Below are 21354 nucleotides of genomic sequence, written 5' to 3' on the forward strand. Positions count from 1 at the left end.
TAACTTCATGTACTGTGTTTTTCTGCCTTCATAAACAGCAAATACTAATCTAAACACCTTTCCTTGGCAAAGTACTTCGGGCTTGTTGGGGTTTTTTTGTACTCTCTGCCTATCTGCCCCAATACTTGTTGTAGAAGAAGAAACAGCCTTTATTGTCCCACAGAGGGGAAATTTGGGTGTAACAGCAGCCGCAGTTATTATAAATATAAATAAAGATATAATAATTCACACTATTAAGAAAAGAATATATATAAAATCAACAAACAATATTAACCTTAATACTACTAATAATAACACTATATACAATGTACATGATGTGCCTGTGTGTTGAACCTTAACAGGCCGGACTATTTACAGTATATTATATATTATCCTACATTGTGTAGGCTATTGTGGTTTTTGTTGGGAGCAGTGATGGTTATAAAGTCTTACAGCTGCTGGGAGGAAGGATCTGCGGTAACGCTCCTTTGTGCATTTAGGATGCAGCAGTCTGTCACTGTAGGAGCTTTCCAGCTCAGCAACAGTTTCATGCATGGGATGGGAGACCTTGTCCATCAGTGATGTTGGACAAGGTCTCCCATCCCATGCATGAAACTGTTGCTGTAATAACTCAATAAGAAAATATAAAAGTCTGTGTGTGTGTGTGTGTGTGTGTGTGTGTGTGTGTGTGTGTGTGTGTGTGTGTTTTTTTTTTTTTTTTTGGGGGGGGGGGGGGGGGGGGGGGGGGTGGCAAACCACAAAAATAAATGTACTTTAGTGGTTAAATGAGTCAGGGTGCCCCAGGAATTACATTACACCCAGTAGCTGACAAGCTAAATCACCATGTTGCAGCTGCAGGGCAGAAAGCATCTCATCTTCCCTCATGCAGGAAGGTGAGAAATGCAAGGAAAAATGCGGGAAATTGAATTTCTTCATGTATTGACTTAGGCTGAATAAGAACAAAAAGCTCAACACTAAATGCTGCTATTCTGTCGTTCCATACTAAAACTAGGCTACTGACCTGTTAGCGTTCTCAAAAAAGGATGCGCTAGCATTGGGATGCCTTCACAAGTTCAGCTCTGCTTTACAGAAGAGATTTGCGTTGCTTTTGCTCTTTTGCTATTTCAGTGTGGCTGCCCACAGTTAACCTAACAATCCGGACGTGAAACACTCACCTGTAATATTGTGCAAAACCTTCAGGCACTTAAGATAAAATACCTTAAAAGGAGGGCCCACGTTCATTCTGTAACCCTAAACATATAGTCACAGTCACAAGGAGCTATTTTAAGACAAAGTTAAGCATTACAGATAAAGTTCAAAGTAGTGCAGAAACATTATTTCACGTTAGATTTCTGTCTTGTGCTCATGTGTATTTGTAACTGCTATAGACTTTTCAGCTGACATTCACATTAACGTGATAAGAACTCCATTCACAGCCATTGCAGTCAGTCATTACGCCTTTACAGAGATCACCTTAATGAGACTGATTAGGTAATACGGGCTCCATTTTCACATGGTGAAAAAGGCTAATTACCATTCTCTTTCCGTTTGACCCTACCCTACCTAGACAACAACTTCCAGAGGTAAAACAGTAGTGACCCATAATGACCTCTCTTCTCACTTAAAGGCTAAATCTTGACTCACTTGTAAACCAGCATGCTGCCTCATGTTGACAGCAAACTCCAGAGAAGCCTCTAGTCTGATCACGCTTATCCCCTAAGATGCACTTAGTCCTAGATTTCTGCAACTGCCCTCTCCTAGACAGAGCATTACTAACCATTATCACGATTGATTAATGTTATCATCTGTTGTGATGTTATCTGTGTAATGCCAGCCATGCTATGTCTAAGCTTACCTTTATTCTATTAGCTTTTAAGTGAATTCTATTACTTTACTGTTATTGAGACAAACTTCTCCTGAGAGTTTTGACATGTCATTTGCACTCATTTATTAGCTGGTGTACACACAATCCCCAGCATCTGTCCATTTTGAATCCTGAAGAAAACCTGTAAAAAACAGTCTGTGCCAAGTGGTCAAATGAGATCTGTGATATCATTAGAGTGGAGGCTAGCACTAGCAGCTTTAACTTCAGCCACACTCCAACACTACCCCATCTCTAGCCTCAGCCCTCATCTCTTTGTGCCCAATCTCTATGTTCGTCCCTCTGCCTCACCCTCCAGCCAGGCTTTAAGAACTGTGAGATTGGCCTAAATAGCCCAACACTTCACAGATGAACAGCTCCAGTAATGGGCTGTGATTGACCTCACCAGCCATTTCTGAGTAGGTTCTCTCAGGTCTAATCTCCACATTACCTGCTCTGCTTCATACATACGCAATGACTAACAAGACATTATGAGAGCAGTTGTCTTGGAGATGAAAGACTGTTGAGGAAGTTACAGGGTGCTTAAACAAACAAACACTTGGAATAACTTGCTTTGGTCTAGTTTCATGCACTTAATTCTAAAACTGAATGTCAAGACCCATTTTAATTTGTATGTGGCAAAGCCTCGAGAGGCCACATCAGTATTTAAGACCTGTTCTCATACTCTCTATAGAAATGCATGAATGCATACTCCCAGACATTATCTGAAGCTTCTATTGGTCTCTTCATTTGTAAGCCACCTCTTATGAAATTTTGATCAGATCCCAGCAGCTACAGAGCCGCTCACTTCATTTACAAGATTTGCTTAATAAATTGTTTTTTGGGGTTTCTCTCAAGCATTTACAATAAATTTATTTTTAGTACCATTTTGTCTACTGTAGATCTATCAGCCAGAAAAAGTTCAGGCAGCAGCTTAAAGCCATCAAGTTTCTGCCTGAAACAAAGCCAGACTGTTGATTTAACACTCTATGGAGTGAGTGAACACATGCAAAGGAGGGGAAAAGCGCATGATAGATGGACATATGAAAGTACGGCAGGCCTTTGAAAGATTGTAATGGAGGAGGCTACCAAGGGAGATCCCACTTCAGTTCACACCCCATCTACAGTGTCAGTGCAACCCATTCAAAGACTATCAATTAAGTAAAGAGGCAAACAGAGCATGTGTAGTGGTTTCTCTGTATATGCATACTTGTGCATGCACTGACCAGTGAGTGTAATGGCATGCACGCATGTGTTTGAGTAAAAGAGTCAGATCAAAGTCAGGTGGTGCTTCAGTGCCACCTGCTCTCATTAGTCTTTGGTTCTACAGGCTCAAAGTACTGTAGGATCCCACCTGTTTCTGACTGCTGTGGACAGGCCTCTCACGACACTTACACAAATGAACACAAACACACGCTAACACTCGTATACAGGGTTGCATGAAATGTCACCATATTAACAAGTAACAATCCATGCAATGTCTAGGTAGTGACCATTTTACTATAATAACTATATAATGAATATGTTCAGTCATTAAGTATAGACTTGATTCAGCATCAGCACTCTGAAGCAGTTTCTTCCCTCCATTTGTCTAACTTAAAAACCATAATTGAGGACAAAACAGCTTTAATAACTATTAGGGAACTAAGTATGTTCAGTATTACAGCACCTTGGGAATTCTCACAGGATTAATTCCATGTAGCTTTCATAATTCCCTCCAATATGTTAAAATTGAGATTAAAGATCACTTTGTTCCCCCATTCCCCCTGCTCCCATGGTATGGTAAAGAGATCAAAACTGAAGGGCTTTATAGGGAACATCTTTAACATTTGCTCTGCTCTCAGTGTGCTTGATTAAATGTAACATTTTGAGATCCCAGAGTTCTGAGAAAAGCATAAATCATTGTCTCGCAGCTGCTGGCGTGCCTGGGGAAAACACATGCTATCCCTCACTCGCGCTCTCTCTCTCTCTTTCTTTTTTTACAATCATAAAACTCACTTAAGCCATTGGTCCCTCCTCCTCTGGTGAAATCACAGTGGTAAAGGGTGTGTGTGTGTTTGGGGTGGGGGGGGGACACCTGCAGGCTGCTGCTTGCCCCAAGGTTCAGCATTAACCCCAGCTCCTCACACGCCCTCTAGCCCTTTACTCCTGCACACTGGCCCCATCCAAGGCCCCCTTAGTCTTTCCCATCCATCAGCAATGACAGACCCAAGACTCAGCCAAAAACGGATAGTCAGCCAGCCAGCCACTGTCCAGGGATCAAAATGATCAAGCTGTCTCTTGAGTACCAGTGATAATTTACACTCAGAGTAGCACTGGAGGTTACTGTGAATGACATGGCCAAGGATTTCTGGTCCTAGTCATTCTTAAGGCAGTGCTCTACTCTGATTAAATTCAAAAATAATTTATAGATCTAATTCCAGAGGCATCCATCCCTGATGTGTGCTGGTGAATGATGACATGTCCCTGGCTCTCAACTAGGCCCATGTGGAAGACAAACCTGTGCCCTTCTGATCCCATCTGCCAACCTGGATTGCTGTCTGCTGTGACTTAAAAGCAGCTACTTCACTAACTCCACAAGTCTGACTCTTCTTGCAGCCTTGCATGCGTCTATTTCTTATCCATCACTCCACTTTGTTTGTTTTTTTCATATCACTGAATAGTGGCATTGATATTTTATTATCCACATGGCATAATACTGGAAAAATGGATCAAATTTGTTTCTTTTAGAAGAAAAGGGCATGAAAAAGATATCCTGCCTATCTGGGCTGACGAACTAGGAGACTAGGAGACAACTAGGAGAAATCCTGTGGGACTGTCATGTTGTAATGCAAAGGGTTAATGGCAAGATATAAAATTACTCGACCTTCTGGATCCATAAAAGAGGACATTTCAAAGCAGAGCTGCTTAGTTCTTCTGCGTAAAAAACCCACGCCTTTAATTGTGCTTAATTTATTAGAATGTTCCAACCTCAGCTCCATTAAATAAAAACACATTATTCCCAATCTGCAGGAGTTCTACAAGTGTACAGGGACTCCCCTCCAACCACCAACCCTAGCCACCCAACCCACCCAACCCACCCTCTTCATTTTCTAAGTAAATTGGAATTTTGTTTTAGTTCACTGGTAAACAATTCGACAGAAAACAGATGTCACTGGCCATATTTAAAAGCTACTCATCTCCTTAGATTAACTTTGTATGAAAGAGTTATAGGGAGTGAGAGAAAGAAAGAGACAATTAAAATGTGTCAAAGCTTCCATTAAAATACTGGACTACAGAATCAAATAAAATAAAATATCAAAACAACCAATTTATCTTTCCTTTAACACTGAAAATGAACATTTCCCAACATTCCCCCTGGAGATATGGGTCTTTCTGAGCTCTGGAAAAAAACATAGAAAGTGCATGGTATTGAGGAAATGGCTTCTGGGATATATTAAAGGATCTATAAGGAAAGTGCTGGTGAATTCCAGAGCCTGTCACAAGCTCTAAGAAATGAGACAACACAGAGATCACTCATACATAACCAGAGGCAAAATATCATAAGCAAGGCTTCTCTCAACTTATAATCAACTGCAGTCAATCAAATACACAGAAACATGCGAATACAAATTAAGGTATACGTATGTGCAAGCAGTATATATATTTATACACTTCACCTCCCTTATTCTTTAAATAAACATAATGCTTTGAGATCTGAGGAGACAGCTGCTTTCCACTGCATCCGTACAAAAACAGAAGCAACTATTCAGAAGTGAAATAGAATAAAAACACTGATTGTGGGTCATGTTAAGATTTTCAGTATATTTATAGTGTAAGGAGTCAGCTTTTCTCTTAGTCCCCTACCCTGGCCATTCGCTTAATGTATAATGATCACGCTTTAGGAATTCAGTAAATGGAATCAACAGAACCACATGGGAAGAATAAAGTGTGTTTGATGCCAAGACCAAGTGCTCCAACAACTGAGGAATGTCATGATCACAAAATGTTGAACCTCGAAGCTAGCCCTGTGGGAGCAAAGTGTCCAGCCTATTTAGAGCAGTGCCACACCACCTTTCATCTCTTGCTGAATGAGGCGTTGCATCCATCATTCTATTAACATTGCCCTAACAGGCTCCTAGTCACCCTCTGGATGACAGCAGGGACATGGGACATGTGGGCTGACCAAAGGCTTTGATGTAAGCCTGACCACCATACAAAACACAGAGCTTTAAGTAGACGACACCCAAAAAAGCCTTTGCACACGTGTGCGTGCCCACACACACACACACACACACACACACACACACACACACACACACACACACACACAGATGCACAAGTGTTATCCTCAGCAGCATGTTAGGGACAATCCATACAGAGCGAGAGGGAGAGTGAAATGTTCCAGTTATTTTTAATTGAACTGAAAAAGAATAATAGAAAAAGAAGGAAAAAAAAGTTTTGTGAAAAATAACGGAAAGTGGGAGCCAATTTCAAACTTACCCCTTTCTATTAATCTGACGGCATCTGATAGTCACTCTTCCATAAAGGGCTTGGGCCATTACACAAGACAGCACAGGTCTAAAGGCATGCAGCCACATCAGTGAAGAGCCACCCAAACGGTCAAAAGTTTGTTTCTTGCGCATCTTTTCGTGCCGCTAAGCCCACTAGAAAATACCAAAAGAGATTGATCTGTGTCTGAAAAGCACAAAAAGGGGCAAGATACAGCTCTATCTCTGCTAGCGCTCTGCAGGAAAAGCGTGTAAACGTGTACACACACACACACACACACACACACACACACACACACACACACACACACACACACACACAATTTTCGTGATGTTCTTTATCAAAGGGTGAGCGTTATTGCAATCACAGTTGTTTTGAGTGACTTACATTCATGTAAGGAATATGAGTGCAAACATGCCCTAACTCTGAACGACAGCAATTAAACTGATCAAGCCCGCACTGTTAAATATGTCATGTCTGAAAAGAGACAATAGAGATATACAGACAGGTTTAAAAAAAAAAATGAAACAAAGCACTCTAAACAAAGAAAAAACGAAGAAAAGCAGTGATGAGAAGTAGTACAGACCTGCACTGCTCCACATCTGCTGGAGATATATTCAGTACTTCTGGGAGTCAGCCCCCCCACCTCCTTTTACCTTCATCTCCTTTCCCTCTCCCACTCTCTTTGCTTCCTTTTGGTCTTCTGGTTTGTGTTCAGATCAGGTTTTAATATTCAAAAATATGTACTGTCTTTATGAGCCATGCTTTGCTGAAATAATATGGTCTCTAAATCACAGTAATGGTTTGAGGCTGTGGACTAAATAGAGTTTACCAGAGTTCCTAAAAGAATCTATCTACTGTATGTCTGAGTGACCGTGTATGTAAAACATGGAACAATGTCTTGTCAGAAATTACACTGATTTCAAAATCATCTTTTATGTCACTGTAATTTTTAGGAAATATATTCAATGCCTGTCACATTAATCAAACCATGAGTTCTCTGAGAAATGTAAGCTTTCCCCTGCTTTACATTTGCAATTTATAACAGCGTCCTGGCACTCAGTTCACTAGAAATGGGATAGTAACTGAGTGAGTGAAATTCAAAGAGCAATGGAATGCCTGGTAAGGGATGACCTCCCAAATCTACCATCTCTAAACAATACTTTTCTCCTTACTTCACTACACCCTTAGCTACAGCTGTATCTTCTCCTCACAGTCTAAACCACCTGAGGCCAGCCCTGTGCACATCTCAGAGCTGACATGTTTAAGGCCTGAGGCCTGATATGATTCAGGGTTGGCGGTTTGCACAAATCAAGGCCACACAATGAATCTCAATAGCCCAGTATTAAAAGTAATGTACAGTTGTGACTCTGAACACAACTCTGAAAACAAATACTCGAGGTGTATTATTTTACATTGCCACCCCAGGCTTCTCCTGTATCTGATCTTGGCTGGGATAGAGATGCAGGAAAAGAGCCCAGAATGTACTCGAAGCCCCTACTGTGAGCTTTTAGAAACCTGGGAGCAGTTGAAGGCCATGACATAGAGGAGACTGTCACATACTTTGAGGGGTATCGGTTTTTCTTGGGAACAAAGTTTTCTAAGTTGAAGTTATGCAGATTATTGATAACACAGTAATATCCACTGCCTCAATTACAGAAGAAAACACTACAGATGTATCAGTTTCTAGGAACACTGAAGGTCATACAGTAAATTTGAGGGCATCCCTGGCTACATCTACAGACAGATGTGATAATCACTAAATATCCAACTTAGTAAATCAAACACTACAATACTTAAAATGTTGGAATTTGATTAGCAATTTTTTCCCTTTAGAAAGGCTGCTGAATAATCCCACTCCCTCTCTCAAAAGGCACATGCATGCACCCACACACCCTCACAGTGACACAGGAAACATAATCTGTGGTCTAGGGATGCAATCAAAACTGCAACCTGACATCAGAGCAGCCGTCAACAGCAATCCTCAAGTGGTTAGCTGTTGTTAGCCAGCTCAGCCCAGTGCTGACAGAGACTAACTGTTGTTTAGAGAACTTGCGCTGCCTGAAAAGAGATGCAGTGCTGCCAACCCTGCCTGAAGGATAGCAGAGTGGGAAACACTTATCAGCTTTACTAAAAAAAAAAAAAATAACTGAAAGGGGGCACTGCATGACATTATGAGAAGAAGGAAAATATGACAGCCTAAACAAATGGAGACTCCTGCATTAGATCATCAATACTGCAGATATAATCAGTGCCTGTAACAAACCCAAAAACCCAAAACCACAACCAGAAAATTAGCGAAAAAAATGATATATGAATATAGGAGAGGAGAGGAGAGGAGAGGAGAGGAGAGGAGAGGAGAGGAGAGGAGAGGAGAGGAGAGGAGAGGAGAGGAGAGGAGAGGAGAGGAGAGGAGAGTGTGATGCATAAATTTAAAACCCTTATACCTGAGTTCCTGCAATCATCTCCTTGCTGAGGGACCTGAACAGAAAATGCCAGCAGGTCAGGGGCCAGCAAAGATTCAGGCTTGCGAATCTCATTAAGCCAGCGGCTCATATGTAGTTCTTTAGTGTCAGATGGACCCTGAATCAGAGGAACCAGCTTCTCCTTCACTCCCTCTCCTGAACCTGAGAGACAAGAAAATCATTTGTAATATTTTAAAAAATTACCCACTTCCCCACATCTAGCTACAGTGATTCCAATTCATAATATAGTAATTCAAAGTATTCCTTAAATAAGTGACCAAATGTATACATAAAATAACACGAAATGCTTGTGTTGAATGTTTCATGTATTACAAACAGCTCTATATTGGAACCACCTTGTGATTCAACTTGAAGTGACTGCAACAGCACTTTTCTGTTGCTATATAGAAGACAAAAGACTTAATTGTGAATTAGCTATGTAAGGTGAAGTATTCAAAACAAAATAAGATAACCAAATGACATCATGTCATAAATGTCAAAACTGTAACTGTAATCTGTGGAGAGAAACAAACAAAAACTTAAAACTGACCAACCAAATACAATGAACATGTACAGTACAGTAATCTCTGTGTTGACAAAAACAGTTCTATCCACCTATATAGCCATCTTTCATTTCATTTTCACTTATTTTTAATATTATTTGCCCAAAAGAAAAAGTGTTAATGAGCCAGACTTTGCCCTCCATGCCGATTTTCATCCGTTGTCCTTTGATGCAGCGATGGTTTAGTTACTTCAAAACAAACTCCTTATGTGCGCATACTTTTGTGACACTCCAATAAATGGTCATTTTTTAAATAAGGGTATTAATTGCACATGTTTTCATTGTATTTCTATATTGACAGCTGCAATAGATCTACTAATCTGACCCACATCATGTGCAGTTTGACCTTGTGAACTATATGCTATGACACTAGCTCCAATAACATCCTTGCCATCAAAGGCATGGCCACAGCCCAATGACAGCGCCCCAGGAGAAAACAGCAACTGAATCACATAGCTGGAAAGAAATCAACATAAAGATTGAGCAGGAAAATGAGAGGGAGAGAGACAGAGTGGAGTGTGTAAAAGCATAAGTTAAAGAAAGTAAAAGAAGAGTCTAGTCTGTCTCACTCTTTCCCTCCTACACAGGCAGTAAAGTTTTAACAGGGCACAGCTGCACACACCTGGGGTCCTGGCGCACACTTTTACAGCTCCCACGGTTCCCGAGGCACATTTCACCGTCGCACGGCTGCAGAACTTCAGCTCCAGGTTTTGGACCGAGCCTTCGAGAGTCAGTGATGGGCCTGGATATTTCACACCTAATAAAAAAAAAAAAAAAAAAAAGTGAAAATGAACTGCAGTCCAGCAGGTTTAAGCACCGCTTCTGTGGCTTAGTTAAACACTCGATTGCTCTTTAATTGTTCTTGACCAACCAGGTGCTGTTAAACACCAAAATCGACAACAAAGGGTGTCCTCTGTTTCCAACAGTAACCTATGATCGCTTCTGTTTTAACCTGACATATAATCTAAATTAAAATACATTTGCATATTACAGTGAACAATCCTCCAAACAATACTTGTCGGGCATTTTTCTAAAATACATGATACACCTTAAGACCTGAAAACCCATCTTCTTAGTTTTACTAAGCTGTTTTTAAATTTTTTCCATCTACCTGTGAAAATCTACAGGGGTTATCTTTGTTTAGCTGCATTTTTGTTTCTATGGATTTATAAATCTTCCTGCAAAAACATTTACATCATTTTGGATACAAAACAGTCTGACATCACACCCATACTGTTATGCCTAAAAAGGATAATAAAAGAGATAAAATTAAACTGCCATGAGCAATAATATCTTTCCAAAACAATATCCAATATAGTTACGCCTGTATTCAGCTTAGTGTCACCTCACACCAGCATTACATCACAGGAGCCTCGAGTGTTCTTCACTCTGCGATCACTTCTCTTAATGGCAGCCTAGTGTGGAAGAACCTCCTGTCTTCCATCTTTCCAAAATGAAACTGTTTGCAATGTGGCAAGGAATTACATACTTGCTATTATGATATGTCAGTGTTATTTCTATGGTGAGAGTCTATTTCAAACACATAACAGGAGAAGGAGGGAGACATAGCTGGATGACTAAAAGATATTGTGGAGTTAAGGGAGTTATGTGCCAAACCGCCTGTTGAGAGAGGAGAGGAGGATCCATTCATCACATGCTACATTCTTCCAGTAAGCTGGAACTGTCCAAGGGAATCACATTTAATTCTTGCATCACCTGTTCCAATAAGGCTTTACTTCTCAAATAATCCTCTCATACAGTGATTGTGCTTTATTTCCTACAAGTGTCCACAGCACTTTTTCAGTCGAGTCTACAACTTAGTGGGGCTTTTTCTGTCCTGTGCTGGCCTAGGGACAGTAAAACCAATGAGCCAGAGAAGCAGAACAAACAGCAGAAAAAGGTTCAGTATAAATACAAATACATAAAGGAACAAGGCAGAACAATTAAAACACACGAACTCGACACCAGGGATTACTTAATGGTAAATGGAGGGGTATTAAACATAGTGCCTTTCTACTCAAGTTGAGCACTTAAAGTGTTTTCTACTATGATTCTCATTCACCCATTCACACACACATTCATACAAGTGCTTTATTCTATGCCTAACCACTTTTAACCTACCCCACACTCACTCACGCCAATGGATACATCAAGGGTAACTCAGAGTTCAGTATCTTTCCCAAGGATACTTTGACACTCAGGCTTGAGTAGCCTGGGATCAAACCACCAACCTTTAGATTAGTTGAGGACCTGCTTTACTTCCTGAGCTACAGCATACTAGTTTTCTCCCCTCGTACCCTTTCGTATCCATACAGATTTTCTGTTCTAACACATTTTCTCCGTACTGGAAAAATCTGGGCACTGCATAATCAGCAGTAAACTGGGTGGACTCTTACACCAGTATAGCACACAGTATTTTTCTTTGCTGTTGTTAGTCCCAATCAACTAAATGTTCAAATGTAGTTTTACTGTAAATCAGCAGACAGTGTAAAGTAGGTCAGGTTTGAGTAGACATACATGGCACACTTAAATAGGGGAATTATTGAAAATTGCTAAAAAAATCTCTAACCACTGACTTCCCTTCTCTCTCTCTCTCTCTCTCTCTCTCTCTCTCTCTCTCTCTCTCTCTGAGACAAATTGCCCATCAACCTCTTCACCTGCTGTCTGAGAGGCCCTCTGTGAGACCAGATGGAAGATGGTTATGTTAATAACCCTCATTCTGTCTCTCTCTTAACATATCTGCAGGTCAAACAGAGCAATGCTGTATGCCTCTCTGTTCAGCTGCCTTATTCTGTTCAGACTGAGGCAGCAGGCAACCGGCAATCAATATCCTTCTCTTGGAGCCGCTTTCTATTTACACTGCAATAGAGTTTAATGAATGTAGAGATATCATTCATTTAAGTAAATGGTAATGCCCAATATATACCTTGTAAATAACACAACTCTATTGTCAAAATGTCCAGCATGCTCTATTGAAAATTAACGGCATTCCAAATTATAAGGGTGATTTTGCTAATTAAAAATTTCCTTCCCACTCTTGCATTCCTAGGTGTGTATTGATTTTGAGACGATAATGCTGCACCTAAAAATTGGGAGAGCTGGTACCTAATTGTCAACCAAATACAGTCTGTGCTCCAACCACAAAATTAATGGGGTGCCCCGTGTGGATAAATTCAGTCATCATCTTATCTATTTTTTGTTTTGTTTGTTTAGTGTAGTGTTGTGTTGTTTTATTGCTTCTTTTTGTAGAAATCAAGGAAGCAACTTTGGACTTTAGAGAAGTGTGCATGTGAAAATTCGCACATGTATACACATGAAACACTGATTGCAGGTTATTTCATGTGACCCAGGACCAGAGGGAACCACTAAGAATGATATATGTACTACATAAAGTTAGGTTCACTTCTCCCACTAGAAACAATATAGCTATATGTATTTGCCATAAAAGGATTGCCCAAGACATTTGGCTATATCATTTAGTGCGTCTGAGTGAACCTAAAAACACATGACCCATTTACTCTGGAAGCGCAGGCCATCATAGAGAATGAATAACCAGATTCAGTGACCATTTGGCCTTTTACAAAACAGCACTAAAAGAAAAATGACAAACAATGTTGAGTTGCCCTGATTGCTCCCCAGAGGCTGGACAAGATGAAGATGTTAAAAATGCAAACCAATCTGTAACATGACAGGAGCCATTCCCTCTACTCTGTTTTCTCTTTGATAAATGGCACTAGAGGTATCATTATAACATGTTCCCCTTGCCCATGTAGATGTCCTAAGGGCACCGTGCACCTGCTGGGTTGGTGGTTGTTGCATGGGGGAGCTCTTGGGAATGTTTTGTCCAGCTGTTAAGACTATAAAAATGTGGGGTACACAGGAAGAGTAAAAACACAAGGGTAGGTAGTTTGTTGGCTTAAACACCAGTATCCAGTGTGTTTTATGTGTGTAAGTTGCATTAGCGTGTGTATTACAACCAGAAGTGTGTGTTTCTGTGTGCGACTAAGTGAGTGTGTGCTGTTACTCGTCAAGCAAAGGCAGGTGCAAGAAGTACATAAACATACAGCCAGGGGCCAGAGAGCATGGCACTCCATCAAACACTGAGGGAGCAACCATGGGCAGCTGCATTTGCCATAGAAAACACCAATGAGAAAGTGTGGGGAAGATGAAGGGAAGGGGGGCTGGAAAGTCAGTAAAGAAACATTAAGCGGTAGAAAAAGCTGATGCAAAAAAGGAGAATGCACACACTGATGCATGCACTGTATGGGAAGTGGAAGTGAATTTCTTTGCTTTCTGCATACCTCAATAGTTGGCGTGTTCAGTATATATGTGCAGCACATCTGCAGGCTTGAAAGCCATGCTTTACACATTCCAACATGTCCTTCTCTCACAGCTTTGAGGAAGGGTATGGGAACGCTGGACCAGGCAAGTCTAAAAATCTAATTCAAGATGCAACCTGTTTCTTTTAGCCTACATTCACAAAACATTCTAAATAATAACCCAGAAATACTTTTATTACTTTTACATTAATTTGTGACACTATATAAAAGCTGTTTGTGTTTTTTTTCCCTTTTAATACTATTCTAAATAACAAGTCCAAAAAAAAGTACAACATACAGTGTAAACCAACTTATAAGGCTTGTGCTAGAACAACTATTTTGATTCAAGTTATTACGCTTCCCTCCATGCAGCTTTATATGTGATGGCAATAGGTTGAAAAGAGGATGTACATTATCTTTAAAGCACAATGGGCAGGTGAAAAGACAAAGACAGGCAAAGAAGGGAAAAGCACCTAAAGTATTAAAACCTCCAAGGTTGGCAATAGGCCCACATGAGCTAGGGGGCTGACAGAAACAAGAGGTAGACATAGACAAGTTGGGTAGCCTGAAAGCAGCCAGCTGAGCCATTAAGTGCTGATGCAGAAACAATAACTGTCTCTCCTAAGTCAGGAGGGGCTGAAGTAGAAGCAGTAAGTAGGAGCAGGTCTGCTGGCACCTTGCCCAGAACTGACACACAGCAAAAATGCAGACACATGCTGAGAGAGTGGGACAGGAAAACAGACAAGGAGAACCACTAGTGGTTTGTTATGCAGTTAAAGTTGAGAAGAGAGCAACTTTGTTGGTCAAATGCAAGTCTACAAAAAAAAAACAAAAGAAAACCTAATTACTACATTACCAGGAAGTGCCTTTTATGACATCAGAATTAAGATTAAGGTATTTTGGGGAATGTATTAAATGTTATGTATGATTCAATCTGTGGATCTTTCCTTTGAAACAGCTCGGATATGACATGTTTTGCGATTTAGAGCCACAGAAATAAAAATGAACTGAACTGAATTTGATATTTGAAGAGACTGTAGTTAGGATACATTAGGACAGGTTAAGGTTGTAAGAATCTTTACAGATATGCATTTTTGATATAAACAACAACAGCTGTTTGTAAATACATGAAGGAACCGGGCAGTTTAAATAACCAGTAATTGCTGCCAGAGTTTGACCTGTTTTTATGCATATTAGAAAGAAAGGTTGTTTTTTTGTTTGTTTTTTAAAAGAAAAAAAAGTTTGGTTGGTGAGACAGAAAACAGAGAAAAGCAAGCAGGCAAGTGTCTCTAAACAAGATTTATTTTATTACACATGAGAAAAGCTTAGTCAAGCTGCTTCCACCTAATTGAAAGGAGGTTACAGCGGTAGTGGTGTGTGCAAGCAGTACTCACTCCTATAACAGTCATGGCATAAAGACAATGATGGGGTATAAGTGCTGGTGGTAGCAGAAGCTGGGGGTCTAATTTTCATGATTTCCATCCCCTCCAGGTGCTGCCGATTTTTCTGTCGGCCCACTAAAGCAGTGACACATGTTCTCCACACATTCAAACTGTGGTTCTCTCTGCCACTGAATTACCACAATTAAGGAGTATTCATGCGGAAGCAATTTGGCCAATACTAATGTGCCTAGGCAGTGAGGTTTGGAAGACAGTGGTGGGGTGGGATGGGGTGAGGGTGGGGTGGGGGTGGGGGGTGGGTTTGGGGGTGGGGGGGTGGGGGGAATGAGATGAAGAGCAAAAGTGAATGTGAGTTATAAAAGAACCAAGATGGGGGAGAGAGAGCAAAACAGAGCGTGAGAGAAAAGGGAGCGACAGATGTGCTAAATGTGATAGACAAACATGTGCTGTGACATAGATAATTCCCTCATCGCCACTTGTAAGGAAATGATTAGCCGGTGGTAAGATAGGTCATTAAAACACAGTTCTGGATGAGAAGGCCTGCCTCTCAATCTCCCATATCCCCAGCCTAATGCTGCTCTGACAAATTTGGTTAGCATAAGAAACAGGGGCATTCTAGCTTTGAAGCAGATGCCAGGATGGAATACCAGTGTGGTTTCACCATGAGAGATGCTCAAAACTACAGACCACAGCTAATGACGCTAAACCAGTCCCCTCTATTGCTGAAATCCAACTCTGGATTACTACTCGATCCCTCGCACTCTCTCTCCCTCCGTCTAGATCTCTGCATCTCAATAACTTATGTTTGTTCTTCTTCACAAGCTTTCTTCTCCTCACTCCACTCGCCTTAAGGGGGAGAATTAAAGGGAAAATGAGCAGAGCATTCTTGTTTATCAATAATCCGCTGAGATCAATATTTATGTCTCAGCTTTGCAGAGGCTGACTGTGTCTGTGTGTGGTGGTAGCCAAGACGTGACTGGGGTTTTGGTGCTGCTGAGACACTTCAATGGGAGTTACAGTGGAAATTTATGGCTCTGTGACGTGGAGCTATGTGCTCAGTCGGCACTAGTCACTACCCTCAGATGGGGTGGTTGGCTCACAGCAGGGAGCCAGCTCTGCAGACACTACCAGATGATATAAATACAAACAGATTTATTTGGGGCTGTCATTGATTCAAGGCTTGGTAACATTCACAGTCTGCTGCGAGTGCTTTAAAGTCTACTATACTTTTAGTGTATTGTATTTAATGTCTCAGAGATTTGCTTTGGTGTATTATTTTTTTATTAAGCATTGCCAATTTTTGTTACCCAAACATTATGCAGTAATATATGTAATGTATATCTCTAGGGATTTTTAGGTTTAATAGCTACAATCACTATAATATTTGTAAATGCAGAAAATTCACTACATACACAACACAGCAGGCTTTACAAGAATCTAACCCTTTAAAAAACTGTTCACACTTTAGGATCTGTTTAAAATATTATCTGCTGATGACACATTTTAGAGGCCAACAAGTTTTCATAAAGCAAGTCTACAGAGGATTTTCATATCATATTTTAGTTTAACACCTCACAGGAGAGATGAGCTGATTATTTCAGCTATAAATGGAAAAAGCTTAAATCTGTAGAAATTTATCTTAACCCATGTTTGGCATACTTAGCAATAATCAAAAGCATAATAGTTCTTTAAATTGACCACCAATGTGCCAATGGTAAGTTAGAGTTGGTGTTAAACTAAATGATGCCTCTAAGATCATTCAACATTCGTATCATAGAAGGACAACAAAAAGCTAGAACATGCCTGGAATCACATCTTATTTCCCATGGCAGAAAAAGTGGGCTGCAGTTCAAACAAACAGGGGGAAGAAACTACTTTAGTTAACTTCTGTGGAGGTATGAGGGAAAAAAGGCATGATAAATGGACAACCGTGGTGAGAAATGACAAGCCTGATGTCCCCCTTTGAGTGTCTGAGATCACCAATCCAATTTTGATGAGGAGACATGCACATGTATATACATTTTGCATCTGCGCATACATGTGCAAACGAAACCAGACCTCAGACACTTCCTGTCCCTCTCATCCCATTAAAAAAATAATTTTCACCTAATCCTATGTTTAATTGTGGGACTACACAGCAAACTTCTGTTTTGTATTGACTCCACTGGCTTCTCTGATTAGATCAGGACTGAAGTGAACAACAGAGAAAGAGCAGAATTCTTCATGAAGACAAAAGAAAAGCAGTGAAGTCTGGACTGACTTAAAACATCATCACAATCTGCCAGGAGTGGAGCAAGCCCGTCTGTAGCTCATTGAAGTTTTCATTGACAAGAACCGTCTCAAGTTCCAGCCAAGATTTATTTATCGATTCTCTGATGCTGACACAACGTGTTTTTTATGTCAGAAATAAGGTTGCGTATGGATGAAAAAAGCCTTCTTTCTTTATTTCCCTCCTGCTTTCTTCCTGCCCTGATGTCAATCCGTGAAGCAGACAAGTAGACAGGCAGAAATTTCTCTCAAACCAATAAGTTACCTCTTCAAAGAAGTTCGGATACTTGAGTGAGAGGCCAGGCCACGCTGAAACAGACATCTCAGGGTTTTCATTAAGCTTCTCATCTCTTTACTGACATTTGCGACAACCACAGACCATAAAAAAGACTGTTGTCCTTCCTTCGTTCACAGTAGAACAATCAAAAAGAACCATCAAATCAATCTCCATGAGCTAAGTGCACAGGCTCATTATATGACGGGGCAAAGCTGCATGTTTCTCTGACTTGTCCTGATTAATAGATGAGAAATGTTAAGGTTGTGAGTAAGAAGCCTATGTCAGCCAAAATCTACACAGGAAAACAATGAAAAACAGAGCAAAGTGCAACCTCCTGTGTTCAGTCTTATAGCCAGGAGCATGCTACTAACAGCTGCATTATTCGTGTTCAAGAGAAGAAAAAAAAAACAGAGGAAGGAGGAGGTAGGAGAGACAGATGGGTAAATTCTGGGACCAAAAAACATGAAATCTACAACATACCAAAGATCAGATTACACAGGTGACAGAATCATAGGAAAATGGACAGTTTTTCCACTCCAATAACAAGGAGCTATTACTGACATTTATTGTGCCACAGCGTCACAGAGGGATTTGCGTCAGACTTGTGCTCTTGAAGGCAGTTAGATCATAGAGATCTGAACTGCTGGCTATGACAGGAGCAGCCTTTTTCATGCCGTGCAAAGACGCGTAAAAGCTATTGTTGACGTGGTCTCAAAGATCACATTTGTTTCCAAGCAATGGGAAATATCAGTGGGGTGTGAAGAAAAGTATAAATAAGCCTCCTTAATGTGACCTTGAACAGACAGAGTTTTTTTTCCCGATCTTTTCTGCAGCTTTGTGCTAAGGTCCCCCCCCCCCCATCCCCTCTCCTTTCTTCTCTTCCCCGTGGTAAGTGTAGGGAGAACTAAAAACAAAAACTTGTTTTAATAATGATACGGTTAAATGAGAAAGCACATACGTCCCTTACTAACATTATCAACATGCTTCAAGTTGCTATGCAGTGAGAACATAGTCTTGTTCTCTCCCAACATTCTTGCCATCATTTGCCTTAAATGGGATCATATGTGTGAGTTCAAAAGTATATATAGGATCCACTAAGGATGGAGGTAGGCATGCATCTGTGCATTTGCAAATATGCACGTCTCTTTGCCTGCCTAACCTGACACTCAATTAGGTGCCAGACCTGGGTTTAATAAAGCAAACCAATGACCAGTTGTATTTCTGGGCACTGAGGTTGGCCCCACACTCTCAGTCTCTTTATTTCCTTCTGTCACTTTTCCCTTCAACCTTTATGTTCCTTTTTCTTTCATTTTTCATTTTGCTCATTATATCATTCACTCTCTCTTCCTCTGTTCTTTTTCCCTCGTGTCTGTCACGCTAAAGCTATGTCACAGCTCGTATATCACCCAGCAATCATCTAAAGCATGGCTGGTGACCACCACCAACCAACTTTTACCAGACCTCCCTCTTCTTGTTCTAGTCCAGACCACCACAGAGCTCCAAGGCCGGAAAACCAGCTGTGGTAGCTACATTATAGCTCAATCCATCACTGGTGGAAATGCCAATTTTATGCTAATTTAAACTGCTTTGATCTTTTGTCTTTCAAATATAGCCTAGTACAGGAAAACAGGGAAGCGGGAACCAAAGTCACAGTCAAGTGCAAAAGTTTGGACTGTAGAAAGTTAACACAGCTCACCTACAACTCACTTTCAGTCAAATAACAAAGAGCATTTTAAACATTGTTTGTGTTTAAAAGAGATGAACAAGTTAAAAAAAATGCATCTTTTAAATTGATCTATTTAAATAAGCTACTCCAAGTGTGTGTATATATGTGGTATCTGGAAGAATTGTTGCTATGTCACAGACGTGACAAAGACATCTAATTTCAGTTTACTCAGTGTAACATCGTGTGTCAGTAGAAATGTATTTGTGAGCCTATTATGATTGGCAATTATCAATGAGAAAAAAGAAGTTTGGTGGAGTACAATTCCTTACTTTAAAAATCAGGCACATACACACAATACTTACACACAGCATTTTGTACACACACACTCAAATGCATGCAGACTTGAGTAATATGTGGGAGGTCACTGTGGTCACTGTGTTGCTGAATCTGAGGTTAGCAGTGGCTAAAAGTAGTGGTAGACAGGAATTACTGGCTTCATTCCACTACTATTACTACTGCTGCTACTGAAAACCACAATAGCATACATATATTAAACATTAGAACATATATATAACATAGAACCTGGAGACACACGGACCACTGACAACTGTAAAAAAAGATGGGGGGGAAAAAAAATGAATATGAGTGTATAAGATCAGCAAAAGGAAAATGAGACAGTTCTCCAAATGTAGAAAAGTGATAAATGCAAAAGAGAAGAATTAGATGGAAATTAAAAGTTATCAACAGAGAGGATTTAAACGGAGATTTAAAAGCATAATAGTAAAATCACAGGAGCAAAGAATAAACAAAAATACATTTAGTTAAGAGGTTAAAAAAAGAAAGAAAGAAAAATACTATTTTTTAAAGCAAAATGTAAGTTATGAATGAGGAATGAAGTAAAATACAGCCAAGCCAACACAGATGATGTTAACCTCATGAGCAACTGAAAAGGGACAGGTGGCACATAGTGTAGGAGTGCATGCGCTGGTGCAAGCATACACACGCACACACAGGATCACCTGTCCATTTTCAGCCAGAGACACCAATTACGACATACTGTTTGCAGCATGGCTCACCAATAAAATACAACACTGGTGTGGGCTTCACTGGAATGTAAAGGAGAATGTTGGAATAATGTCACCACACAAAACTCTGATGTCTGAGCAAAGCTCAGTGGAAATCAACACTGTCCCACAGACAGCTGTGTGATAAACCGTCCAGACATGCAATCGACCGAAAAATTCACTGATTCTCAAGGAAAATATAATTTTACGGTTTGTTTTCTGATTTCACTCATATCTGGTCTTGTGAAACACAGATTACATTGCATGTGCTGTGCACTGTGTTGTTCCTGTAGTTGCCACTGAGCACCACAGTAACTTAAAGTATTACAAGCCCTAGCGGCTGTGTTCCAGTCAGCTGCAATGAATTTTAGTCTCTGAATGTTGCTCTTAATATTTTTGAAATTTTTACAGTCTGTCAGTGCCTTAAGATTAAAACTGAAGCTGTTGAGTTTGTCTGTTGCTGAATTGTGGAATTTCCTTTGGACAGCGAATTAAATCTCATACCTAAACGGTTCCCTCCCGCGAAGGACACTGACCATCTGTGTTATCAGCTAGACCTCAATATGAAACACCTTCCACTATTGAAAAACCCTGCAACTTCAAAAGGAGAGAAGGGAGGACAAATTCCTAAAAGAATGAAAAAGCATGTGTTCAAAGTGAACAGCTTTTGTTTGCCGTCTTCAGTATTTAGCCTCGGCATTTGCGTGTCGCTCGTGTCCTGGCAATACCTTGATGACTGCTACAGTAATTGGTGACAAAAGAACAAACTTGAGGTTCAAACCTAATTTAGACCTAATTGTTGCAACAGACCTGCAACTTTTACCACAGCCCCGCTAAAGGGAAAATGCAGTGCCTCCTACCATGGCAAACTTCACTTTCTTACCAACTGGACAGCGCACATCTTCCTTAAGGTATGAGTGTCACCAAAATTGTAAAAGCAGATAGAGTACTAGACATCTTTGGTTATATCATAGGAATTATTGCTGAGTATTTTCCCCATAT

The 21354-nt window shown here is 40.4% G+C and overlaps 1 protein-coding gene across 3 annotated transcripts in view; it reads right to left on the reverse strand.

Annotated features, from left to right (window-relative positions):
- Nucleotides 1-21354, reverse strand: part of vps13b (vacuolar protein sorting 13 homolog B) — a 313875-nt gene that overhangs the window by 218931 nt on the left and 73590 nt on the right. For all 3 annotated transcript variants that reach the window (XR_004021152.1, XM_030749245.1, XM_030749244.1), the window contains exons 18-19: nucleotides 9981-10115; nucleotides 8779-8958 (exon numbers count right to left, since the gene is read on the reverse strand). Coding sequence is in view for 2 of the 3 variants with exons in the window: in XM_030749245.1 (XP_030605105.1) it covers nucleotides 8779-8958; nucleotides 9981-10115 (315 nt within the window). In the remaining variant the exon portion in view is untranslated. The remainder of the gene's footprint in view (nucleotides 1-8778; nucleotides 8959-9980; nucleotides 10116-21354) is intronic.

This window comes from Archocentrus centrarchus, chromosome 16 (assembly GCF_007364275.1).
Source record: "Archocentrus centrarchus isolate MPI-CPG fArcCen1 chromosome 16, fArcCen1, whole genome shotgun sequence".
Lineage (NCBI taxonomy): Eukaryota > Metazoa > Chordata > Actinopteri > Cichliformes > Cichlidae > Archocentrus > Archocentrus centrarchus.